Raw genomic sequence first — 27310 nt, 5'->3', positions numbered from 1 at the left:
CAGCCACGACTGGAGCCTTATGGTTATGGAGCGGCCTATGGAGCTTATGGTGTCCCTCCCACTGTCGATTATCGGAGTCAGCCATTACGACCTTATCAGTATCCTTATCCTTCTCCTAGTCCTGAGAGCCAGGGGCGGGGTGCTCTTTCATTTGTTGAGCAGATCTTCCACACTATTCCACAGCCACAAGGCCCACCACCACCAGTTCCTTTGGAGATTCACAACTTCCCACCGTTAGGGAATCTTATGCATGTGGATGAGGCCACATACAGAGGTGCAGTTTTTGACTATGTCCAAAACTATATGAGGCGGGGGCAAACATCATGGGAGTTATATTGTCATTTGTATGGGGTGCAGACGGAAGAGGGAGACCTTGAGGCTTGAATAGAATAGACTTGTAAGTAATAACATTCCAGCATCTTCTCTGATTCATGTACTATATACTTGGATTGTTGGATGTTACATTTTCAGTAGTTTTTTAGTAAACTAGTAGTTTTATAGTGTTTATTATGCTTGAAATAGCTAGGATGCAAAAATCCAAATCAATTTGAGTGCATTTGAGGCTCGAAATTCAGTTTTCAAGAATCAGGAAAAAAATATCCAGTTTCGGTCGAAATGTTCATTTCGATCGAAATTTTTACCTTGGAAACGGTAACTTGTTCCTCAACAATTTCTGTACTAAAATTACAGTTCCAAAACCCAAAACCTGCAACTTCCCCCTCCTCCACCCCAAGGGGGAAAAAACGAAAAATAAAAAGAGAACCCCCTATGATACTATCATGGTCTAACCTTCTATCAGTATACAGTTAGTTTCAGTCTGCACTGGTGACCAAAATCAATAGGTCCAGCCAGGGAACATGACATATTTGGAATCTTTGGGAAACAGTATCAGAGATGACATTACCACCGGCCCCATAAGAACAGATATAGGACTGGAAAAAGTAAGGGAGTGCCAGTAAGTCAAGACACCAAGGAAGAAACAAACATAAAATCAGGAAATTAAGATTCAAGACATACACTAAATATCAGAACCGCACAAGAAAATAAGATCAAGATCAATTGCTAAGCATAATGAACTTTAAGCTTCAAACAAAAAGGATGAAAACAAATTTATCAAGAATTTTTGAAGGAGTGGGAGGGGGAGAAAGAGAGAATGTGCTGAATGGAAGCAAAGAGGAAGCAGTACTCACTGTGAATGCATTCTCAACCAAATGAAAAATAGGTCCTTGCATTCCAACAAGCTCATCAAAAGGTACATCCTCGGCACCATCAGCATCATCCATACCATCAAACATTTGTTCAACATGTGCCTCAAGACGTGCTGCCTGCATTTCCAACCGAGCAGCAACATTTTCTGCATTTCTTCGAATTAATTGGCCAGCTCCACCAATTCTTTGTGCACCAACGACATCTTCAACACCATTCCTATCACCTGCATGAACCCTATTAGCTGGACCTGGAGCCCTTCTTGCACCACGAGCACCATTTCTTTCGCCTTCATCTTCTCTCCGCGCATCATGTCCTCCAAGCTCTTGTAAATGTCTAAAGTAATCCCTCAAAGAGGTGGCTCCAAGGAAAATAAAAACAATACTAGCAGAAAGTAGAAACCCATGTAGACAATCAGTGAGGATCACTGTGCTGAATGAATGACTCAAGAATAGTCTCTGAGCTTCACCAAAATTACGGATAAATGCCAAACGCCATATCCAAAATGTAACAAATGGTATTATGAGGAGCCAAACTGAGAGCACAAAAACAAGGCGCGAGAAAAACTGTAGAACATGGCATGTTTTCATTGCAATCCCACACACAAATTCTTGGAAAGGAAGCCTTGCTGGTGCATTCTCAGCATAAACAGGGGAGAATGAAAATGCATGCTTGCAGACCTGTAGATCATCAAATGCATTAATGATGGCACTCTGTGCTTTACACACTGAAATAGGAATCATGTAAAGCCTCAAAGCAACAGGATATAACAGTACAAAATGCATGATCGGTAGTATAAAGAAAGGGCAAATAATAAAGTGCATTTGATCCAAAAACAATTTGACACGTTGATGAGTGAATGGTGAGCTATGCAGACATCAAAAGAAATATTTAATATAGCTGAATGGTATAACATATAATATTGCTCAGCCTCAGATATCTGTTTTTGTGTTTCAACGTGTGAATATTGATGGCTAGGGATACTATCTTGATTCTGGAGGTAACACCCTGCAGTAGTAAACCAGTGCAGGCAGCAGTGAACAAAAATGCCAAGGGATACTATTTTGATACGGCTGACGTGACACCACACAGTGTGAAACCATTTAGCAGCAGAAATGAACAACATTCACAAATCATGAGTTTGTGTCATAAAAGCTCCCACAACGTTGGGATCAGATCCAGGCAGTTAACAGTTAAAAGAAGGTCTGAGAACGCAATTTACAAACTTTATTCAGGATGACTTAAACCCAACCCATCCCACGCACACAAATCCCCGCCCCCGTTCCTCCCCCAAACCCAACAACAACAACAAAAAGAACGTTTTCCTCTCAACTAGTCTTACCACTTGCAACTGGAAAACCAAAAGCTGCTGTTCCATACACCGTTCATACTCTCACTGGGTTTAATGTTCCCTTCGACTGGGCTGAAAAAATTACGTGAAAAAAAAAATTAATGTAAGTTTCCTTGATCCATGCGTGATTTGAAATCTAAATGCTTCAATTGGCACTGAAGGATTGTATTTTTCGATAATTCCAGTTTCATGGAAGTTCATACCATATGATTCGCCGCATGGAAGCCCATTATTTTTTTTCATTTGTATATGTCCACCCGCCTCTAAGAAGACTTTGGTACTTATTACAGTAGAAAGAATTGGGGGCCTCGGTATGGATAATAGTAGAAAGATGGGAAGAGAGAATGAGATCATTTCCACAAGGGTGTTCAAATTGGCCGAGGAACAATGAACCCATACAAGAAAAAGATTTCCTAAAACCCTAATCAAATGTTCACCTACCAATCTTCTGCGATGGACTAGAGCTATCCTTTATAACCAATTCAACGAGAATTTTGAAATGAAACCGAAAACAAACACAAATCCCTGCCCCAACAGGTAAAATAGCCTCCAAGACGATAGAGCATGCGAAACGGTTCGCATGACCGAACAGCGAGGCACACACACTGAAAAGGTGGGAAACGGAATATTAGAGAGAGAACAAACCTCGCACTGACGAGCGTTGCTGCTGTGATTGAGCCACTGGAGAAGACAATCTTGGTGTACGAATTTGATACTCCCGCTACAAGCGCAAGGATAACGAAGAGGGTTTTCGTCATCACCGGGGTTCCGGCAAATCCTGCAAACATCCTCTTCATCTTCATCTTCGTCATACCTTGTAGCTAAGCTGTTGTCAGCCTGACTTACAGGAGAAGAAGAAGAGCTCTGGACCGACATGCTCTCGCAATTCTTTCTCTGGTCATCGTGAGAGGTCGCCGTTGCCGCTGCAATTTCCATGCTACCACCAAGGCACCAACAACAGTGTGAGCATCGACGAATTCGGGTCCTAACTTTTGGCGGGTATGGGAGCTTGGTGGTTGTTACGGAAACAGGGGCAGGACAAAAGACTCAAACAAACGGATATTTATAATTACGGTATGAGGAAAAAATAAAAAAGATTTGCAACTAATTCGCGATAATCATTATTTTTTTTAATAATCAAAAACCCAAAAGGACCGGGCCGGTGAAGGCGTAGAATGACTGAGGTTCAAACCCAAGACTTCCTTACTACTTTATTTATGAGGTTGGCATCATAGTGAAGCTTGAAACACTTCCACAATGATAATCATTATTTAAACATTAGAACTTCAGAAAATTTTCAGTGTCACTAAGGATAGGATCTTAAACATCTATGCACGACTTGTTTCTTCATCTTCCTCTGCAATCTATGAGATTGTGACTTCTTCCACTACCAAGTGTAAGTTCTTACAAATTTTTGAAGATATTATTCATGAATAGTTGACTTCTTCCACCGCCAATTGTAAGTCCTCGAAATTTTGTGAAGATATTATTCATGAATAGTGTCATTAAACTTAAGATGCAACACTAAAATAAAAATAATTAAAAAAAAAAACTAGCTAAGATTAAATGTATCAATAATAAAGGTTTGAGTGATTAATTAAATAACAGAAAATAGCATTAATATTAAAGGATAACTCATAGATTGGGGATTAAATCCTCGGCGGCCGAAAATGGGGGCGGCCATCCAGCTGCTGCACTGGATGGCCGCCACGTGTCCATCTAAAAATCATGATCGTTGGTCGGACGAGAGACAAAGGGCGCTGGTGGTGAAACTATGGGCGCCGTAGGTGAAAATATTGTCCGACTTCAACACGCATCCGGCTACATAGCAGTGAGATCGAAATCATCCCTCGCGTACTATGCAAATCGTTCGGCACTCTCTGGCGGAGGATTTCGCATCACTCCTCTAAAGTCGAGCAGCCAAGTATTCCTCTGTATGTGAACATGAAGAGAGTCGATATGGTCGCCCTTGGCCTTCCTTTCACTAAAAATGTCCATAGAATATAAATCATTTGCATTCCCACAAACACCTGTGTCGCGTGGTTAATCAATATTAGAAACAGATCAGAAAACGAAAGGTATCCATCCATTCAATTCTGCAACTCTCTTGATTACTCACCGTGTTGAGAAAAGTGAAAAAGGTATTGAGAGAAGGACGATCGGCCAAGTAGCGATGGAGAGAGCGGGTGAAAATGAAACCGTTGGTTTAGTTTCAGAACTGGGTTCAGTTTATCCATTTATAAAAAATATTAATCAACGATCATGATTTTTGAATGCACACGTGGCGGCCATCCAGTGCAGAAGCTGGATGGCCGCCCCCATTTTCGGCCGCCGAGGATTTAATCCCATTAATGGTATGCCGAACCACGAATTTGATTCTCCCGGTTTTAACGCTTTTGTCTTTACTTTGAGTTGCCGCTTTCTCTTTTTGTCTTTACTTTATTGATTGAGTTGCCGTTCTTCTCCTTGTCCGGTTTCTCCACAGGATTTGCTGATAGTTTTTTTTTGTTGGTAATGGATTTGCTGATAGTTCAAGTAAGAACTGCAGTAACAGATGCTTAACAATATTTGTCGAAATTTCATAGTTCGAAATCACTGACAACAGCTTAGTACTTTTTTTCTTAAGGTTTGTGTAGGTATTCTCTCAAGACATCACAAGAAGTGATCAGCTATTTGTTTGCTTCACCAACCATTTCACTTGTACATCCATCGCATGTGTTTCAATTGGCGTCGACTATCTGTGGGTTTACGCTACTGCATTTTGGTGCTCTCTGTAAACTTAGGTTTTCTCTTTTCTAGTAGGAATCAGATCTTTTATTGTGCGTGGAAGATAATTCGGATAGTTCTCTGATTACCTCTTCTTGTCTTCAAAGGAAAAATCATTATGTTTTGGTTATGTTTTTTTAGGTTTTTTCAGTTTTTAGTTGTCATTGAATGTTTGTTTCTTCTGCAGGTAGTTCGATTTTTGTAGTTAAGGTTAGTAGTGTAATAGTTTTAATGGGTAGAAAGAAGTCAACTGTAAGGGAAGAGGAGAACCCTGGTGCATCTCAAGGTGAGACTAAATCTAACAGGAAGGTGGGTGTCATCGAAGATGATGAATACGCCATTGGGGTCGACTTGTCTGAGGATCAACAAAATGCGGGTTTTAAGGAACAGAATCATGAAGATGTAACTATGGCGACTGCTGGGAAGAAAAAGGGCAAACAGAGCAGTTCCAAGTCGGTGCAAGTTGGAGATGAAGAGCAAGACAAGCTGCTGCTTGAGGATGATGAGGAAGTTGCTTTCATGGGTAAGAAGAAATCCAAATCGAAGAAAGGTGGTAATAATGTGTTTAGTTCTTCTCATTTTAACGTACTTAAAGAGGAGGAGAATGATAAGGACGTAGATGAACATAAAGAGAATGCGGATTGTGATGGGGAGGATCGACCAGTTTTCCCTGCATCTGCTTTTGATGCTCTTCCCGAAGGGGATGGTATTGTGATTAATGAAACTAACCAGCAACCAACTGATGAAGATGAGATTGAGAATAATGATACTCTTGTAATTGCTTTCTCTGGTAAGAAGAAGTCTTCAAAATCGATGAAGTTCTCCAAATCCAGTATTGACATGGGAGAAGAGGAGAAATCCAAATTGAACAAGGGTGATATGTTTAGTTCTGCTTATTTTAATGTACTTAAAGAGGAAGAGGATGATAAGGCACAAAGATGAACAGAAAGAGAATGATAATAGTGATGGAAAGGATCGACCAGTGTTTTCTGCATCTGCTTTTGATGCTCTCGGTGAAGGGGACGGTACTGTGTTTAATGAACCTGACCAGCGACCAACAGATAGAGATGAAATTGAGAATAATAATGCTATTGTTATTGCTTTCTCTTGTAAGAAAAAGTCTTCAAAATCCAAGAAGTCTTCAAATTCCAGTTATGACATGGGCATTGGTGATGAAGAAGCTTCTGTGAGTAGCAGTAGTAACGTGGGTGATACTAAGAATGTTGCCAGTGCCAAAACAAATAAGCAGGGCAGTGATATAATGGAGTCATCTAAGAACAAAAAGAAGATGAAGAAAAGTGGAAGGACAGCCCAGGAGAAGGATGACTTGTATAAACTTCTCGCTGAACTTGGAGAGGGCCCTTCCCTTTCCAAACCTTCTGCTTCTCCTTCTGAGAAGCAGCTTGCTCCCTATCTGGAAGAGGCTGAGGTTCATCACACTCTGCCAGAAGTTGTCTCAATTGTTTCCAAGGATGAGGAGAAGGAAGCAGAAGAAATCAGTGATTCTGCTGCTGCAAAGAAGAAGAGAAAGAAGGAAAAGGAAAAAGAAAGGAAGGCAGCAGCTGCTGCAGCAGCTGCTGCAGCAGTTATGGTGGAGGAAAAAGAAAAACAGGAAGAAACAAAAACCAAATTTTCTGACAAAAGATTTTCAAAGCATGTAAGAGAAATTCAGGAGGCGCTGGCAAGGCGTAAAGAAGCTGAAGAGAGGAAGAAGAGAGAAGACGAAGAGAGGTCTAGGAAGGAAGAAGAGGAATGCCATCGGCAAGAGGAACTCGAGAGGTTGGCTGTGGAGGCTAGGCGCAGGAAAAAAGAGAGAGAGAAAAAGAAGCTTCTGAAGAAAAAACAGGAGGGCAAGCCCTTGACCCGTAAGCAAAAGGAAGGAGCTCATAGATTGGAGGCAAAGAGGAAACAATTTATTTCTCAAGGTGGTGCTGACAATGCTTGTGGACCAACAAAACAGAACCAAGAGACTGCTGCTGAGGATACAGAGGCTGACAAAGTCCAAGAAGTGGAGCAAGAAAAATTTGAAGAGAAAGTAGAAGACCCACAAGTAGTTGAAGAGAATGGGGTAGGAGAGGAGGAGGACGAAGAGGAAGATGAATGGGACGCAAAGAGCTGGGATGATGTCACACAGAAATTGTCTGTTAAGAGTGCTTTTGATGAGGAGGAATCTGAGCCTGTGGTGAAACGAGAGACTATGTATATAGCATCACCAGTTTCTGTGGATGTAGGAGCCTTTGCTCCAGAATCCAAAACTACAGTTTCTAATAAGAAAGTCATCCCTCCTTCACATATGAAAAATCAGAATCTTGAAACTAAAGTGGAACATCCTGAATTTCAAGTTATGGATAATAATGGGGAAAAAAACTCTGCAGTGAAAAAAGAAGCACAGCATGTAGAGGCTATCTCTAACAGGAGCCCTAACAACCTACGTTCCCCAATATGCTGTATTATGGGCCATGTTGATACTGGTAAGACTAAGCTTTTAGATTGCATCCGAGGCACTAATGTTCAGCTGGGTGAGGCTGGAGGAATTACACAGCAGATTGGTGCAACCTATTTCCCTGCTGAAAACATTAGGAAGAGAACCAAGGAACTGAAAGCTGATGCAAAGCTTCGGGTTCCAGGTCTTCTAGTCATTGATACACCTGGGCATGAGTCATTCACAAATTTACGATCACGGGGTTCAGGTTTATGTGATATTGCAGTTTTAGTTGTTGACATTATGCATGGCCTAGAACCTCAGACAATTGAATCCCTCAACCTTCTGAAAATGCGGAACACAGAGTTCATTGTTGCATTGAATAAGGTATGTTCAACTAGTTAATTTGCACTTTATTATTGCTTTGGGGAAATTGTGAATCTGCGGTGAGGGTGTCTCTCTAATCTTTTGCTTTTTCTGTTTGTTGTCTGCCCTCAATTGCAAGGTGGATAGGTTATATGGGTGGAAGACATGCCCCAATGCACCTATTCAGAAAGCTTTGAAGCAACAGTCAAATGATGTTCAAAATGAGTTCAAAATGAGGCTAACACAGGTAAACAAATATTTAGGTTTTTACACTACTGTGAAGGCTTTCAGTCATGCTAATTGGACTAATTCTGATTATTGTTCTAATTCTATGTATTTCATTTATCTAGATAGTCACACAGTTCAAGGAGCAGGGCATGAATACTGAGTTGTACTACAAAAACCGAGAAATGGGGGAAACTTTCAGTATTGTACCTACAAGTGCAATCAGGTACTATGTATATTTGTTTAAGGTTTTGAGTGAATCCACTTTCTGTGCTGATTCACTTTTGACAGCTTTGATTTTTGTGTAAATATATTAGTGGGGAAGGCATCCCAGATCTTCTTCTGTTATTGGTGCAATGGACTTCAAAAACTATGGTGGAAAAGTTAATGTTTAGCAATGAAGTGCAGGTGATCTTTCTCAACTTGCATTCTTATCATATTGTGAACACTTATGGTTCTAATTACAGTGTTGACTATACACCAGTGCACAGTTTTAGAAGTTAAAGTTGTTGAAGGCTTGGGAACCGCCATTGATGTTGTACTAGTTAATGGTGTTCTACATGAAGGGGATCAAATAGTTGTTTGTGGCATGCAAGTAAGCCTTTTGGGAGATTTCCCATTTATATATACTATTCACAAAATGTTTCAAGTTTCTGATTTGTCCCCCCCCCCCCCCCCCCAATCTTAGGGGCCTATTCTGACCACAATCCGTGCTTTACTGACCCCTCAACCAATGAAGGAGATTCGAGTTAAGGTGAGAAGATCTTGAGTTCTTGTCCCTATTCTGATGTTTCCATCTGCATGTTGCTTAGTTGGTTTCTTATTATGAGCACCAAGTAAAGACTTGACAAAATTAAAAGTAGGAAATTGATAATGGCATAGATTAATGTGCAAGGGGCTTGAACTTTAAATGCATGCAACTTCTATGAAATGTGTGACTGGATGCAACTGTTTTTATTTTTTTTTTTATTATTAATTTTTTTTTGGGGGGGGGGGGTGGGGGGTGGGGAGGGATGAACGGAGGGGTAGATAGGAAGAACACTGAAACCCTCCCAGACAAAATCCAAGTCAAAAAGCTTACTCAGAAACCTGAAAATTTATTGTGGACTCAAATCTCTTGGAATAACACTGAACTCTAGGAAAAAATAACTAAAAATGATAGACACCTTGGAAAGATGGGAATGATTTAATAGGATGTCATGTGTAATTGAGGGTACTGTTATCTAACCATGGGTTCAAACTTCATGAGATAGGCCAAAATTTTGGTTAAATCTTGTTTCCCAATTAATCGAGACAAAACCAGGGTTTAGTCTTAAAAGTCCTAGGTTTCAACAAGTTTCAATAATATTTTGGAAATTTCAGTAGTTTCAACCACTATTCAAAAAATTTGACAGTTTTGATTGATAAATGCCAAGTTGTGACTTGTGAGTCTTGTGACCAATATCAACAAACCGATTTCAGCATCGGCAAATTTTGACAAGTTTCAGTAGCTTCAATTAGTTTCTATCAGCCCATCTCCTGTCGAGTTTTATCTCAAATTTCACTGGTTTTAACATATCTTGGCCATGATGTAGCTCTCAAAATAATCAAAAATGATACTAAATCCGTTTTAACCAATGGAATTGAATTGAGTTGATTCTCTATTTCAAAAATATAATCCAAACCCTCAAACAATTTCATTGAACGAGTAACAAGGATAAAACTAAATTTGAAAACCAAAATTCTGGAATCCAATTTGCAGGTTTTGGGTGATTTCAGATAAAAGTCAAGATATTGATCTGATGCCCAACAAACTACAGTCAAATTCACCTCCGAGATGCTCTTTGATGGCAGCCCCAAAAGTTGGGGCAGAACAACTTTCCATATCAGATTCAGATCTAATTAACAAATCAAACGAGGCTGAAATTGACAGAGGTACATTGCATCTGCTGGATTGTTAAAAGTGAAGTTAAGCTTTGATATGACCTTACCTGATGTTAGGAATCTGATAATTTGAAGAATAATAAATCCTTTTGAAATCAGCTATTAAATACAACCCCGCTGCCTTGGTGATTGAGTGTAATCAAAACAATATTTAATTGCTGAAAAGAAAAGTGTAAAAGGAATAAGGAAAGAAGAGGAGACCTATCTCATGTGCAAAGAAGCCTATTGCAGGCCAGGTTATCTCACCCACTATTGTAGATTCTTAAGGCTAAACAATTGAGCAAAGTTTGAGCCGGCCTTGGCGCAATGGTCAATGGACCACAGTTGTAGCCTGAGGTCAAGGCATCGAACAGCCCCCAGCAAAAATTTTTGAGGTAAGGCTGCATAGAAAAACTTCCCTCCAGACTCTGCTTATGCGGAAGTCTTTGGTGCCCGCTTCACCCTTTTCTTTCAATTGAGCAAAGTTTACATCTCAAACTGCATGAAACGAAGCAAAGTCCCCTTAAATTCTCCATCAAAAGTGTACCTGTCTCAATCCTTTATGATGTGAGAAATTTGTGAACAACCCAAAATGATACAGAATATAATAGGAGCACATGAGAAAAACAACACCCAAAAAAAAATCCGGCCCTCTAGTGGCTATGAATCCGGCATAGTCTATTTTCCCTCAAATTTCACTCTTTGGCTAACTAGACATAAATATATCAAGTCAACGTTCATGTCAAAGAATCCAACAATAATCACTACGCTATAGGCATCACTTCCAGAATTATCTAAACACCAAAGCAAGATTTAACATCAGTAAACATTACTCAGATATCACTCATAATCACAACTTCAAATCACCATATGTTAGCATATTTCAACCACAATAAGCATACCAAATTGAATTTAGCTCAAGCATACAATACAACTGTGATGTATAGCTACTTTATCCCACTAATTTCAATCAACAAAATACTCCTTCCATTTCTAGTTTCAGGCCGACGTCTACTCACAATCTGCAGTAATACTTTCCATTATTAATTACCTAGTCCAAATGCTAGTCTAGTATTCTTCTTCCTCAAAAAGTCAACTAAAGTCAATCCGCTGAACTAAAAGTTAGTATTCTCAATTGGGGGTCAAATTATTGGTACCAGTCCACCAACACCCTTCAAAAGATGAAGAAAAACAATTGAGTGTCTGAAAGTAAATTGATCAATTCAGTTTTGGGGATGAATTTCTAGAAATTTGTCAATGCAGAATTAGTTTAAATCAGTAGGTCAGATGCTTCACAAATTCAATCTGAAACTTCTCCTAAGGCCACTTTACTTTCTCTTGTTATCTTGAATTATGTGATCAATTATGAATTCTTTTGCTAATGGCCTTTGACACAAGATGACTATATGAATTGTTCTTCTACTTCCCTAGTTGGGTTGGTGTACTTCAAACTTCCCTTTGCTCATTTAGTCAGCCGAAGCCTTCAACTATTAATAATGCAAATAACTAAAGTTTCAATGGCATGAAATATGGTAAAGTGACATTTTGCTTTGCTTCAGGGACAATACCTACAACACAAAGTGTTGAAGGCTGCACAGGGAGTAAAGATCGCAGCACAGGTAACATCGGATTCCAAAATTATCTTAGCTTGTTGATTTGGATACTATCCATTTAAGTAATATGCATGTGAAGTGCATTTTTGAAAAACACATTTCTTGTGGAATTATATTTGAAGGATATATACAAACCCACATTTTATATGATGGCAATAGAGTTTCTTCTTCTTCATTCTTGCTTTCTTATGTGATACTCTATACTTCAAAGTATTATTGTGCTTGTTCTATATTTAACCTGTCAATTTTGGGACAAAATTCCATGCCAAGCAGCCATATTTTTTCTCGCATGTACCTTGATAATGAGTGAATTTTCTGAAATGCAATTAGGTGCTTATTTGAGCCCTCCACATGTCCATGCATTTGTAATCTGCTGTCCTTTATACAGATAGCTCACACACATGCTTGCCGAGTAGGGTTCTGAGGGATTTTTGTATATTTTGTTGCTTGCAGGGTCTTGAACATGCCATTGCAGGCACTGGGCTGTATTTGGTGGGACCTGATGATAGTGTGGAAGACTTTAAAGAAGCAGCAATGCAAGACATGATGGCAGTCATGAGCAAAATCGACAAGAGTGGGGAGGGGGTTAGTGTGCAAGCCTCTACTCTTGGTTCCTTGGAGGCATTGTTGGAGTTCTTGAAGAGTCCGGCGGTGAACATACCTGTCAGTGGCATTAGTATAGGTCCTGTGCACAAGAAGGATGTCATGAGGGCCAGTGTCATGCTTGAGAAGAAGAAAGAATATGCAACAATTTTGGCCTTTGATGTCAAAGTGACATCGGAGGCTCGTGAGCTGGCACAAGAGACTGGAGTTAAGATATTTAATGCTGACATCATCTATCATTTGTTTGACCAGTTCAAGCATTACATTGATAATCTGAAGGAAGAAAAGAAGAAAGAAGCTGCAGAAGCAGTATTTCCATGTGTTCTGCAGATTTTTCCAAACTGCATTTTCAATAAGAAAGACCCTATCGTTTTGGGGGTTGATGTTGTCGAAGGCATCGCTAAGGTAGGCAGTTTCTTATTTATCTCTTTGATGCAAGACCTGGCCCAGGTTTCATTTTGGCCTCTTCAAGGTATTTGAACCATTAGTTTGTGGACCCAATTGTTTCCTGAGTTAAGTCTCCTCTCGTTTAACTTTCTCAATTTCCACTTAAGACTCTTAGGGTTTTAGGCATCTTAACATCATTAAGTTCAACTTTAGAGCTGACTGCTGACCCTTGACAATGAATGATGTTTACTGAGATGAGAATCATGAGACCCAATTTTGTCTTTCCCTATGATAGGCCTTGAATTTACTGTAGAAGTCCTGGGGCTAAAACTGAGGAGTTCTGAAGTTACTTGCATTCCTTTTGTCATTATTTCCATCCTGTGTGCGTAATATACATTTTTGGCTTTTGTAAAGGCAACAAGATTTGTGCCTTTGAATTAGAAGTTAGGAATCTTACTATGGCATCATGAAGGAAAGGTTCTTAAATCTTTGCTTAAGCATGTAGCTTCGGAGTTTTAGTTTCTGACAACTATCTGATTTCCACAGTTAAAATTTTTTTTCTCTCCTGAAGTCTTAATTAATCAGCATGTTGAGGAAAGAAATTCAATATTTGATTGTGTATTAAATGCTAATTATAGTTGATCAACCGAAACTATGTAAGCTGTTAGGTGGTTTAGAGTTGGAGATGAATGTGGGAAAAGGTTGGCCGCCAGACCACCTGTTTTGTGTTTATTAACCTTCTTTCTCTTCTCTCATTGGAATTTGACAAGGTAACATTTTCATGTAACAATTGAGTTCTAATTGCATTTCTCTCAGGTTGGGACGCCAATATGTATTCCTTCAAGGGATTTTATTGATATTGGACGAATTTCATCCATTGAAATTAACCATAAGCAGGTTGACGTAGCTAAGAAAGGGTCAAAGATAGCTATAAAGGTAAGTGGTAGTTTTGTGAGGAAGCATAGGTGTTTCAAATTTTTTATTTTACTCTAAAGAGTCAGCTTAATTGGTTGTAGTTCATTATCTGTGTTGCAGATTGCTAGCACCAATGCCGAGGAGCAACAAAAGATGTTTGGGAGTCATTTTGATGAGGAGGATGAGCTTGTTAGTCACCTCACTAGGAGATCCATAGATGTGCTAAAAGCTAATTATCGGGTAATTTCCTTGCATCTGCTTGTAGTGTTTCCTCTATTATCATGGCTGTCTAGGTATTGACTTATTTTCTCTTTTCAAATGCCCTACCATATATGTACAGGAGAAGCTGTCCATTGATGAGTGGAGGCTGGTGCCAAAGTTGAAGAATCTTTTTGGGATACAATGAACTTCCGATTTTTCCTGGAAAATACAGTATTGCAAGTTTGCAACCACTTCTTTGGCTAAAAAAAGCAAGTCCTTTTTGAGCTCCAAGTGAACAACATTTTGATTTTGCGCTCAGGGATTGATAGCATGTGTCTGGCAAGGTTGGGCTTCTGGAGTTGTGGAGTATGCAAAGAAAGAGGGGATGAAGAAAGGTTGTTGGAGCAGTAAAATTTTAGGGATTCATGTGGCCAATGCAGCTTGAATGAGATATCCATAAGAAACGTAAGCTCCAACTTTGCTGGTTTGTTAGCTGCGTGACCGTCCGGTTTACACCACAAAATACAAAATTCGATTCGACGGTCTTAACAAAAAAGGTGGGGATATACTAGACCACGGTCCTGCGCAAGAGAACCATAGGCTGGAGATATTGCTGACATGAAGGCCATCTCAGGGGAGAAAAAACACCAGCACTACCGTCATCAACAATGGCATCGTCCACATTGCCCTACAGAGCACTAGCTGTCATGGCATCTTGAACCATAGCAACATTGAATGGACGAAAGGGGATCCAAAAAACCCTTCTTTGTAAATCTTTTGCTTCGTATATGATATCAATGTTAATAAGCCAATGATGATGTTTGAATCTTGTTTTAGGTTAAAAGGGTTAATTTATTTGAATTTAAAACCTCTAGGTACATGACAACCTAATTCATCAATTAACAAGGCCAGAAAAGGAAAGGGGGCTGAGGGAGATCATTTACAAAGCAAAGTTGGTCTGTTGCTGCACTTGTGGCTAAGGCGATAGCATCAGCCACAAAATTCCCTTCTTGAAGGGTAATACTGAAATTTCTCCATGGAGAAGAACTTGATTAAGCCCATGTATCACTTTTGATGATGTTTGGATCCAAAATCCAATTTATCAGTAAAAAGGGAGAGCGAGAGAATGGAGAACCTAATCCCAACCACCCCGATAAGCTTGTTAGTCTTTTCTTGCGTTGTTTTTTAGAGGCTACTTTGCTTCCATCTGCAGTTCAGTTGGATGGGAGATGAAAAGACAAATGAAACGTAGGCAGTTACCTCCTCGATGCTGGAGTGAGTGTTGTCTGCTTGGTTGAAATGTATTCCAGGAATGAACTTATAATTTCTTCTCTCTTAATTCGTAAATATATATCTCAAGCAAAGAAAAGCCAATTGGAGGCAAGACATAACTGTAACACAATAAATTCCTTGGTTGCAAGACAGAAATCAAGATTTTAAGAGCTAATATAATGTAGTCCATCAACTGACTTAAGTCTAGGACTCCTGCAAGAAAGCCAGATTCCCAGTGATGCTTTAGGAACCAGAATGAGAAGAAATCTGAAGTGTTCATATTCAGGAAATAGGGATAAAGAGCATTGAAGGCCTCATTTAAAGGGCATAATAAAATTCTTGTGCCAACACCTTGGGATGATCCAACAGTCGGAATCTTAGCACTGAATCTTCTAGTTTCTTCAGTCTTTCCCCAGATGCCCATTCAAATCATTCCATATAAAACACTACCTCGAAGGATGGTTCTTATGTCCAATTACCCCATGATCAGCAAGAACTTGTTGAATTGGAAGATTTTATGTATAAGAAAATTCAGGCTATTCAAGCTCTTAACTATAAGGTGCATGCAGGCCTACAAGCAGAGAATGTTCAGTTCAATGTCCAGTGATGCAGAGAACAAGAAAGATGAAGAAGGGAGAAGAAAATAACGTTCAGAAATTGTTGCAGAGTTGTGTTTGCATCAAATTACAAAATAATGGGGCGAGTCGTGTAGAAGAACAGACGAAGATATGTGGAGGTGGTAACAAGAAACCTAAACCCTAATTCTGAAACACAAAGGACGGAAGATTTTGGATATTAAACCCTAAACCTAATTAGATTCCTATTCCTGCTATGTAATTGTAGCTAAAATGTATGGGCAAGAATGTTATTCCACACGAATCTTAACTGGAGATGGTTGTAAAGAAAAACACAATTGCAGCTTCACTATGAATCAAAACTTCCATAAAGAAATAAACAAGAGCAACTTAACGAGTTTAAAGTTATATGTTCAAAACCCAAAAACGAACTAACATCAGTCACTGACTGATCCAAAATTAAATCTGTGACTACAATAATATCCTTAACCTATTAATGATACTAAAATTTACTGTCTAATTTGTATAATTCACTCAAAAGCCCATTGATTCTCTTTCCGGATTTTCTCTTCGTCTTCTGGATCAAAATCATTCTTGATGTTGAAAACTTCTCGAATCTCTTCTACTGTTTTCCCTCTAACCATACTAGCCGCTTTTTCTGCTGTCAGATCTAACAAACCTTTAATGTCTAGATAATTTGCCGCCATCATGAGATGATAAAGAACCTCTTGATCAATATCCATGTACTTTGCTTCCCAATTCTTCAGATCTTCAACTATTTGATCCGAATGATCATCATCTTCAGCTACTTCTTTCCCTTTCTTATCATCACTAGCGTGTTTGTTGCAATACTCGAGTACCTTTGGGAGAATCTGAGAGCTGACGTTCGGTACTGGTATCACCATATCATCGTCACCGGTGCATCCATCTTCTATGTAATTCTTGATGGTGTTGGATAGAAGAGCCGCTGAACGATCGATCACAAAAGTATCATTCTCGGCGCTCTTCAAAATAAATTTACCAGAATAAGACATTGTTAGTGACGAAAGATTGTGAAGAACGCTTGAAATTGGTGTCAAACTTCTCCTAAAACAACTCACCCAACAAGGGTTTTTGACAGAGAATAAATAATGAACAAGTAACTTTGGAAACCAAATAGATTAAAGTGAGAATGAGTAAATAATGACCTTGCAAGTCATCTATTTATAGGAATTCCGATTTCGGAGAGTCTGAGGAATATTGGGATTTTAGGACTAGGATTTTTATTTGTTCCCAGATTGGGAATCCTTGCTTTGTAAGAGTTCAAATTGGACTCAAAACACTAAATCAAAAGCTCTCCTCCTTAAATTGGCGGAGAAGATTAGGATATCTCAATTCTCAACCCTAACTGTAGTCCATATATTAATGTTAATAACGTCTTGATTTGTAAATCGTCACTGTTAAAGATTTTTGGAAACAAAGTTTAAAGTATCCCACGATATCATACGATACGTATCTATATTTGACCCAAACGATACGATACATCTCGATACGTTTCTCCATTGAATTTTAAAATACATTAATTAGAGCGATACTATACTCGATACAGGACGATACGTCTCTTAAAATCACCTGATCGATACAATACTCGATACTCGATACTGACCCATGGATGGAAATGACGCCTTCCCTTGCATTTCCAAGCAAGGTTGACCCTGAACAATTGTGCAAGGCAGGAATCGACTTCGTAGCCTTCCTGAAAGTCATCACTCTGCTGGTGATCGGAGTCGCAGCTCGGATGTGCATCGTTCTGTTCTGACTTTGGGCTACCTTGATGTGGTTTGGAAAGCCTTTTTTTTATTAGGCTAAGTGAAATTCCGGATCAACAAGCTCGACGAGAGCCACCTCGTCAGTCCTTTTGCTGCCCCAGTTTGGTTATTCCTAATTGTTAGGTCAGTGCAATGCTGGAAAAGGGCATGGGACATAATGAGATTGGAACACGAAAAATACTTTTTCTTTTTCCTTTTTTTTTGCCTCGTGTCATAGCGAAGATCGAATCGCTATGAAGGAGCAAGGTCCGTGACGAAAATGATTGAGGAAAATCGGGAGGATCCAATCGAATCGATAGAGGTGGATCAACCCCTCGAAAGAGAATATGAATACTTAAGTTGTTGCTTGGTTCTTGGCACTAGCAGAAGGACGGCTAAGGCATGGAAAACATGCGCTGTAGCATCTGCTGGAGTTCTGCCATTTGCTTTTTCGATGCTTCGAAGTTAGATCACCTGCCTTGACTTTGTTAGGGACCACCCTCCCTTCTGTTTAACTGGAGATTTGTAACATCAACAAGTAAATACTGATTGAGATCATAGAAACATAAGCTTGTGATATAGCTACAACTAATTTATGACTGGTTAATGCAAGAACTATAAATAAAGGCCAGGATCTCATATGAAATATAAAATAACATTCATACATAGCATAGTCCAAGCGGATCCGCTTAAAATCTTTATTGAACTATGACCGGCCATCATTAATCACTAAACTAAACAAAGTAGCTAAAATCATAAGCGAAGAAATGTGATTATGTACACCCGGTTCATCAGGTTCTACCACGTTGCTCAATCATACAATCATACTCAAAAGAACCTGAAATATTAGGTAGGTTTATACTCGCAAACGCATTTCCATCAATGGGCAATGTTGTCATATTAGGTAAGAACCTGAAATACCTGGTATGAAAGAACACAGGATAAATTACTTCAATAAGAATCAATGTCACCTTTAAAAGATGAATTCCTTAAGAATATGAACTTGCAGAATGTTTCATCAACATCAATGGGGTTGATGCTTCATATAAGAATGCTAAAATAAAAAATAAGATGAAAATGAAACAAATGAATTCAAAAATTATGGTGGTTTTTGAGGTAAAATTGTGAATCATGCAAGCTTTTTTGCACGACCACCCGAATGAACTGATTCCTCCCTTCTTGACCCCGTAGCTTCAGGCTTCCTAGCCCAAGCAGGAGCTCGGTCTGGCTCATAGCGATAATCATAAAAGAGTTCCTCTCCTGCATTTATCCGTTCCTTGGCAAATATACCAACCCTGTGATCCCCAGCTACCATAATGACCTGCAACAGTATCATTAAATGTGAGTGAGAATGATGGACAAAGGACCATTGCACTAGTATTAGTCAATTGTTTACGGACAAGGCACATTCATCATTTGGAACTGAACTAGTAAAGAACAAGCGAAGAAAAACCTACACAGACCTTGGCATAGCAATTTGGATCCGGTGAATGATTTGCAAATTTCAGTTTGTCTCCCTTCCGATAAGCATCAAGAACAAACTGTAAAAGCAGACAGACTTCTATTAGAGTCCCGAAACTTTTTATAAATCCAGACTTGATCCAAATAAACAGGGTCCACTGCATGGATCCTTTCAGATAATGTATGGGAAAACTGAGAGCCACATAAAAGGAGATTCTGGCAAGAACAGGGTAAGGACAATGAAAAATAAAAACACATACATTTAAAAAAAGAAGCAAAATATGTATAAGAGTCATGCCTGATCATTCAGATTGAAAAGAAATGATGAATTTTCACGGTCATAAATCTTTCCACGCTTATCAGCTTCTCGGTGTGATATCAATTCTCCAGTGTACTCCCCTAGGTATTCATGTTTGGCAACACTATTCTGAAGAGTGATTGTAGATTTATTCAGCAACAGAGGAAACAAAAACTGAGGGCAAGTAGCACAAGATAGAAATACCTTCAAGAATGCACCCCATCCTGATACATCAGATCGTCCAAGCAAAACCTGTTCATGGATGTGAAACAAGAACCAAGAATGTAATAAGGAATCCAGTGGAAGCTGTGAACCACATGTGTGTCGGACTAAAAATAATCCATCTGCTATCTTCTCGTACTCATTTTATAGTGTCGGTTGGTTCGGTTTATTAGTGGGTTGGTTTAATTATAAGATGTAGTTCAAGTTATAACTATTCAGTTGTTTAGTGAGGGTAATCATGTAATTTTGTATATTTCACATTATTATAAAAAAAAGGCTTGGGGATCACATTGATCATCCAAGGGACTCAATTATTTCCACATGGCATCAGAACCAAGTGAAAATTAGAATCAAAGGAAAGAAGAAAAAAAAACAAGTTCGACTTTTTTCCCCTCTTTTTCCGCAAACAACAGAAGGCCTCCAAGGAAACACCATCACCAACTCTCTTTCTTTCTCCTTTGTTATTCTTCCACTGGGCTTCTTTCTTGCTATTGGCCCCTCCTTGTTTGTTTAAACCATCAAAGGGCAGCACCCTGCAGTAGGTCTTGCAGAAATTGATGTTGTCCTCTCTTCTACCGCAATGAAAAGATATATTTTTTGAAGATTTACACTTCCTGCGATGTTTCAGATTCTTCTAAAAAGTTTGAAAACAGAGGAACAGCAGGTTTGATCCAAAAAGTACAGCAGGATTGATCAGAAAATTACTGCAAGATTACTGAAAATTTTACGTCAGGTTTGATCAGAAAATTACAGCAGGATAGACCAGAAATTTTTTGGATCAATTTGACCTCGATTTTTACTTCCTCAAGAATTTTTCATGGTGTTTCTTTTTTTTGGTGGGTGGGCTGAAGATATGACAACACAGGATGTTTTTGCCATTCCAACAAGTCATGAAAATTATTCCACCCTTCAAACACTCTCTGTTAAGTTCGATGAAATAAATTACTTGATTTGGTCTCGTTTTGCCTATTTGACAATTGTTGGAAGAGGTCTAATTGCCCATATTATGGGCACTACAACCAAACCGTTGACTATTAGTGTTCTTCAAGATAAGTGGATTTCAAACGACTCTCTTATCATGTCGTTCCTTTTGAATTCCATGCATCTGAATCTCGCCAGGAGATATTTATTGTTGGATACAGTAGCCTAGATTTGGAAGGCCACTAAAGAGACTTATGAACAATTGGAAAATGATGTGCAGATCTATGAGTTGTGGAAGAAATTTCATGAGATCACACAGAAAAAGTTGACAGTTGCCCAATACTACGTTGAATTACGGTCTCTCTAGCAAGAGTTTGACCATTATGGCGGCTACCATTCTACTAATCCTGACGATGTGGCTGCCTATACAAAGCATGTTGACAAAATCCGGGTGTATGAGTTTTTGGCTGGATTGAATGTGGAGTATGATCAAATCCGGTTACAGGTTTTGAGTCATTCTCCCTTTCCTACACTAGAACAATCCTATCCACTTGTTCAATGTGAGGAAAGTCGTCGTGTGGCTATGTTACACAACCCAGTAGTTGAAAAATATGCTCTTCAGAGTGTGAGTTTGGTGTCCAAAACTGACTCAGCCAAAGATGTGGCTACGTGTGAGCACTGTCACAAACCCTATCATACCAAAGCCATATGCTGGAAATTACATGGAAAGCCTGCTGATTTTGAACAAAAAAGGATCCAAAGGGTAAACCAAAGGCTAATCATTTAGAGATTGTTTTTGCAGTACCTACTCCAGATATCGGTTTTTCCCAGGAAGAGTTACTTGCACTAAGGCGCACTCTACAGTCTTCAACCGCTGCCGTTGCCTCTTCAATGCTCCTCCAACTGCACACTCGAACTCCTATCTTGCTACTTCAGGTACCGTATTTACAAGTTTTCATGCTTCTAAGTTTCTGCTCCATGGATTATTGATATTGGAGCAACAAACCATATGACATGTTCTGCTTCTTTTTTATTAAATTATTTACCTACCTCAGGGAAGGATAAGGTTCGTATAGCTGATGACTCCTATGCTTCCATTGCTGGAAAGGGAACGACACAACATTCACTATCCCTTTCTTTGTCCTCAGTCTTACATGTTCCATCTTTTTCTACTAACCTTCTTTCCATTAGGAGTCTTACCAATGACTTGAATTGTAAGGCAATTTTTTCCCCCTTCCTACCGTGTTTTCTAGGATCTGGTAACGAGGAAGCAGATTGGACGTGGTAAACTAGACAAAGGACTTGCTGGAATTGAATGGACCCTCTTCTTTTGCTATGCTTGCTACTCCTCATCAAGTCAATTTGGATTTGTCAACCCCCACCAATGGCATCGTAGGCTAGGACATCCCTCTATAGGAACTTTAAGAGAGAGAAAATTCCGTATTTAGTCTCATCTTGTCATAGGGAATTTTTTTGTGAAGCTTGTGTTTTTGCTAAATAGGCTCGTTCAAGTTATTTGCCTTCTAACAATAATAGAAGTTTCATTCCTTTTATGTTAATTCATACTGATGTGTGGGGACCTTGTCAACCCATGTCTGTTACTAGCCATCAATATTTAGTTATTTTTATTGACTATCATTCTAAATCCACATGGATTTATCTTTTAAAATAAATAAAGTTTTTCGATGTTTTCAAGATTTTCATAACATGGTTAAAACTCAATTCAATGCCATTGTGAAGGTCCTTCACAGTGACAACAGAACTTAGTGAAAAAGAATTTCAGAGATACCTCTTTAATCCTGGCATAATACACCAGACCAGTCATGTTGATACTGCGGCCCAAAATGGAGTGGTCGAAAGAAAGAACCGGCATCTCTTAGAGATTGTTCATTCTCTTCTCATTGTCATGAATGTCCCTAATCAATATTGGAGTGATGTTGTTTTCACTGCTTCCTACCTTATGAATATGATGCCTAGTAGAATCCTTGACTTCAAATGCCCCAATGAGGTTCTTCAAGGGACATCTTCCTATATAGTTCCCCCAAAGATATTTGGTTGTGTGTTATGCCAAGAATTCGACCCACAAGAGTAAGTTGGAACCTCATGGCCTCTGCTGCACTTTTTTGGGGTATTCTGCTACTCAAAACGGTAAACAAGTGTTACCATCCTGCTTTCAGGAGGAAAATTGTGTCCATGGATGTCATCTTTAATGAGTCAAGTCCTTATTATACACCTCTCCATGGGGAGGCTCCAAGAATAGAGCTGTTCTTTCCCACTTTGACGTTCCTGTCACATGTAGAGACCTTACAAACCCAATTTAGGCCTTAGAGGTTCAGGAAGAGATTCCAAACCAGGGGGAGCATTTGACCAGCATACATACAGACACTCATTCTCCCCTTTCCTTGTCTGAACCATATAAGGATCTTATCCAGGGGGAGACCACTCCTGTGAGGCACACCATTGAGGTCTTCCAAAAGCAAATTGACCAAACCAAGGATGTGTAGACCTATCAGAGGAAGAAAACCAATCGGCAACAACAGGTAGAGAAGGTTGACAAGTTACCACTCCAGTCTCCTGATCCAGATTCAGGTTTTGTAAGTTCCCCTAAGGTATCTTCTATTGACCTTCCTATTGTTGTTCGAAAAGGAGTTAGGTCGTGTACTCAGTATCCTATAGCTAAATATCTTTTCCTATGATTCTTTGTCTAAATCCTATCGAGCCTTCATATCTTCCTTATCTATTGCATTTGTTCCAAAGACTTGGTAGGAAGCCTATGTTGATAAAAATTGGAAGGCAACAATGGTAAAGGAAATGCAGGCTATAAAGAAGAATGGTACTTGGGAGTTGGTTACTCTTCCTCCAAGAAAAAAACTGGTAGGTTGTAAGTGGGTGTTTGTGGTGAAACTGAACATAGATGGTTTAATCAACAGGGTGAAGGCTAGATTGGTTGCAAAAGGTTTCACCCAGACTTATGAAATTGATTATCAAAAGACCTTCTCTCCTGTTGCAAAATTGAACACATTCAGGGTCCTGTTATCAATAGTAGTGAATCAAGCTTGGGATTTACATCAATTAGATGTAAAAAAGCATTTCTGCATAGAGAATTGAAAGAAGAAGTCTACATGGAAATCCCACATGACTTCTCTAATAGCAAAACAAAAGCGAAGGTTTGTCGGTTGAAGAGGTCAATTTATGGGTAGAAGCAATCTCCCACGTGTTGGTTTGGATGCCTCCAATAGGCCGTGACATAGATTGGTTACAAGCAAAGTAATGTTGACCATACTCTTTTTGTGAAAAGGTCAGGAACTCACATTACTCTTTTTATTGTCTATATGGATGACATTGTCATCACTGGGAATGATGAGGCAGAAATACAAAAGCTAAAGAGCTTCCTTAGCAAGGAGTTTGAGGTTATAGATCTAGGGAAACTTAAGTATTTTTAAGAATTGAGGTCCCCAAGTCAGAAAAAGGCATCTATTTGTCCCAGCATAAGTATATTCTAAACTTACTTTCAGAAGTGCGAATGTTGGGATGTAAAGCCATGGATACCCCAATTGCAAGGCATTAAGCTTAAAGAGAAAGAGGGAGTATTAGTCGATAAAGGGAGATATCAGAGACTGGTTGGAAAATTATTTATTTATCCCACACTAGACCCGACATTGCTTTTTCAGTAAGCCTAGTGAGCCAATTTATGAATGCCCATACTCGATTCATATAAGTGTTGTTACTAGAATATTTCAATATTTGAAGTCCACACCATGAAAGGGAATACTTTTGTCACTCTCAGATAATTTGAAAGTGGAAGCTTATATAGACATTGATTGGGCTAGTCCACCTAACATAAAATCAATATCAGGATATTGTACATTTGTTGGGGGCAATCTAGTGACCTAAAGGAGTAAGAAGCAAAATGTGGTGGCATTGTCTAGTGCAGAGGCTGAGTATAAATCCATAGTTTGAAGAGTATGTGAACTTTTATGGTTGAAGGGTCTATTAGAAGATATTGGGTTTCCTGTTACAAGCCCCATGATGTTGTATTGTGACAACAAGGCTATCATTAGTATAGCTCATTATCCAGTGCAACATGATCGTACAAAACATATTGAGATAGATAGATTTTTTGTCAAAGGAAAGTTGGAGCAAGGGCTGATATGCATGCCTTTTGTGAGATCTAGAGATCAAGTAGCTAACATCTTTACTAAAGAACTTCAGGAATGAGACTTCCACCCTATTTTGAGCAAGTTGGGCATGACTAATATCTATGCCTCAACTTGAGGGAGAGTGTTGGTTGGTTCGGTTTATTTGCAGATTGGTTAATTATAAGTTGTAGCTCAGGTTATTTTGTTTAGTGAGGCTAATCATGTAATTTTGTATATTTCACATTATTATAAATAAGAGGATTGGGGGTCACATTTATCATCTAAGGGATTCAATTATTTCCACATATAAACAATATGAGATTGATGCATCAATAAATTTCAAGATCACAGTTTATAATGAATGTGAGAATCTTCAAATTTTAGTTGTCTCAAAAGTGAAATAGTATGAAATAACACTAGTATTAGGGGTTTTAGTCAATTTGGCTCTTCTATGGTGCAATAGTGCACTAAACATCTTATGGCATGGTAGCACCTAAGGACAAGCTCTCATTTGGATGGTGCAGATTGAGCTGGTAATCCAAATCTCAAAATCCAAGAAAACCTACTATCCATTGAATGTGACCAAGCTTAGCTGTGCTAGCTAGATCCACTATCCAAATGGTAGCTCCTCCACATGGCAAAGCTTTGGTGCCATGACAGGAGATGCCTGGTGCACCATGTGCCATAGAGGAACCCCCTCCCACAAGTTCTGCTAACACATGGCATGTTGGTTAAAGCCTGTCCATGTGGCAAGCTTTGGCAGGTTCTCTAGTTCCACACAGATAAAATTTAAGTGGGTGGAAGCTAGCTGCACCACATGGCAAGTAGGATAAGCCTCATCGGTGGACACAAAGACCCAATGTCCCTGCCCCATCCCAACTTTCAGCCAAAACAGAATTCGTTAATTGCCAAAATAAGGCCTTGAAAAATTCAGAACCATTGAGGGTGCATACGGAAATATCAGAGGTTATATGATTTAAATTGAATTTGAGATTTGACAGTTAGCTGGTCCAGACTATTTTCCTAGCATCCTGGTCATAATTCCTACGTCATCCTTCCACATGGCCCATATCTGGATGAAACTTTTTTTCTGTATTAGGGGAAGACACAAGCTTCTATTTCTAGAGGAAAAATGTTATTAAGAGAACCACAATAATGTTATTTTGATGATCTGTATATAGAGTGTGGATGATTTTCTCGTCCAACTGGTACACAAACGCCTATTAAAAATTCTATAAGTTACATAATATAGCAAAGCAAATGTCATATCTCAAAGACAGGTGTTTATGCAGATATTGTGAGAAGCTAACGCTCATTTAAGTCAGCAAGTCTTGACTGGAGAGAAGTTTGGGCCAAAATCAGCTGATTGAATGGTTAACCAGATATCAAATGTTAACAGTAGTGCTCCACTAGTTCAATACTGAAGTGGTTCAATTTGGCCAGCCATACCAGACTACATTAAGTCACCAGGTCCCCCAGCAGAGACCACATTTTTATCTTTACAAAACCCATTCAGAGTTAAGCAGTAGAATACCAAAGCATGTCCCAACCAATTTGTCATCTCATGAGTGTAGAACATTAAGTACGAAGGAAAAGATGGATATCTTCATGAAAAAGGTATTCCCGTTCATTTGATCAAGATAATAGAATAGTCACCCCATTTGGCAATGTCATATATTGGCATGCACAAAAAAGAAAACTTCCTTTGAGATAATGTATGCATTTGTTCTTCAAAATTGTTAGAATTTCAGCACCCACAATCAGCCTAGGGACTGAAAGGAAACTTAGAAAGAAGAATAGAAGAAGACTGAAGAAGAAGGGAGAGAGCTTGCATGTGTGTCCTTTGGTTCTCCCCTGGTACTTTATTTATAATGTAAAACCAAGTCTTAGTTTAGGAAAGTTTCCTATATAGAGTTACAGCAAAAAAAATAATTATACATTGCATAGAATCTCCCAAATCTACTGAGAAGGAAACCATCCTAGGAGATTACTTAAAAACCAAGCAATAAGAAAATTAGAAAGTAACCAAAATAGATAGCAACTAAAATAGAAAGTAACTAAAATAGAAGCCCTGATTTCAAAACTTGTGCACCTAGACTACTTCTCCAAAATAGAAACTTGTGCAACTTGTGTACCAAGGCTGTTGCAATTCTCAACACTCCCCCCCTCAAGTTGAAGTATACACAAAATAGAAACCCTAATTTTTTAAAACTTGTGCACCAAGGCTGCTGCAATTCTCAACAAAAATGTATATTTCCAAGCAAAGCAAATGACTTCTGCCAATATGAACTATTGCAACCATGATAAATATTATTTTAAAATTTTCCAGTATAACATATATTATTGGAATTCTTGCTAGTGTATGATCAGGTGAAGCATTATTACCCTTTGCTGTTGTTTCAGAAGAAGCTTCATGTTTCTGCATTCATAATTGTCACCTCTTTGGGAAGGGACTCCAAGAGTACCATCACCACAACTACACAGACAGGTACAGCACAAAGCAAAAGAAAATTAGGCCTCATGGAGAAATTAACAAGAAGAAAACTTTAAGTTTTTCCAAACAAAAATGCAGTAGCTGTAGAACCTTTTAAATGTGGAAAATTGCTAAGGAGTAAGGACACACATAGCAAGCAACTCAAAAACATTTTCTCAATATGACAAGTTGAGTGGTCACTGAT

At 39.0% G+C, this 27310-nt stretch overlaps 3 protein-coding genes and 1 pseudogene across 5 annotated transcripts in view; 1 reads left to right on the top strand and 3 right to left on the bottom strand.

Moving 5' to 3' along the window:
* The window catches only part of LOC149018072 (putative E3 ubiquitin ligase SUD1), a 28358-nt gene extending 24783 nt beyond the window's left edge, over positions 1 to 3575 (bottom strand). For 2 of the 3 annotated variants that reach the window (XM_089152398.1, XM_089152399.1), the window contains exons 1-2: positions 3203 to 3575; positions 1191 to 1886 (exon numbers count right to left, since the gene is read on the bottom strand). In XM_089152398.1, the coding sequence (XP_089008524.1) occupies positions 1191 to 1886; positions 3203 to 3493 (987 nt within the window). In that variant the 5' untranslated portion in view covers positions 3494 to 3575. Of the gene's footprint in view, positions 1 to 1190; positions 1887 to 2548; positions 2630 to 3202 lie in introns of all 3 variants that reach the window. The other variant, XM_089152400.1, reaches the window with a different exon arrangement.
* Positions 3576 to 4951: 1376 nt separating this feature from the next.
* LOC149018071 (uncharacterized) lies at positions 4952 to 14908 on the top strand. Its single transcript, XM_089152397.1, is given in 14 exon segments — positions 4952 to 5092; positions 5184 to 5340; positions 5511 to 6241; positions 6243 to 8132; positions 8251 to 8358; positions 8462 to 8562; positions 8654 to 8744; positions 8821 to 8931; positions 9025 to 9090; positions 11798 to 11857; positions 12305 to 12859; positions 13658 to 13777; positions 13877 to 13996; positions 14097 to 14908. Coding segments are annotated over 13 exon segments (4089 nt in total). The 5' UTR covers positions 4952 to 5092; positions 5184 to 5270; the 3' UTR covers positions 14163 to 14908.
* Positions 14909 to 15127: 219 nt separating this feature from the next.
* LOC149018070 (SKP1-like protein 1A pseudogene) lies at positions 15128 to 17130 on the bottom strand (annotated as a pseudogene).
* A 522-nt stretch (positions 17131 to 17652) lies between these two features.
* Positions 17653 to 27310, bottom strand: part of CLF (SET domain-containing protein) — a 36067-nt gene continuing 26409 nt past the window's right edge. The window contains exons 13-17 of the mRNA XM_089152396.1: positions 27018 to 27108; positions 19555 to 19602; positions 19351 to 19479; positions 19055 to 19132; positions 17653 to 18912 (exon numbers count right to left, since the gene is read on the bottom strand). Coding sequence (XP_089008522.1) covers positions 18721 to 18912; positions 19055 to 19132; positions 19351 to 19479; positions 19555 to 19602; positions 27018 to 27108 — 538 coding nt within the window. The 3' untranslated portion in view covers positions 17653 to 18720. The remainder of the gene's footprint in view (positions 18913 to 19054; positions 19133 to 19350; positions 19480 to 19554; positions 19603 to 27017; positions 27109 to 27310) is intronic.

Source organism: Hakea prostrata, chromosome 4 (assembly GCF_041222555.1).
Source record: "Hakea prostrata isolate BN-2017 chromosome 4, UWA_Hpros_2, whole genome shotgun sequence".
Classification (NCBI taxonomy): domain Eukaryota; kingdom Viridiplantae; phylum Streptophyta; class Magnoliopsida; order Proteales; family Proteaceae; genus Hakea; species Hakea prostrata.
This window is presented reverse-complemented; position numbering and strand designations above follow the sequence as displayed.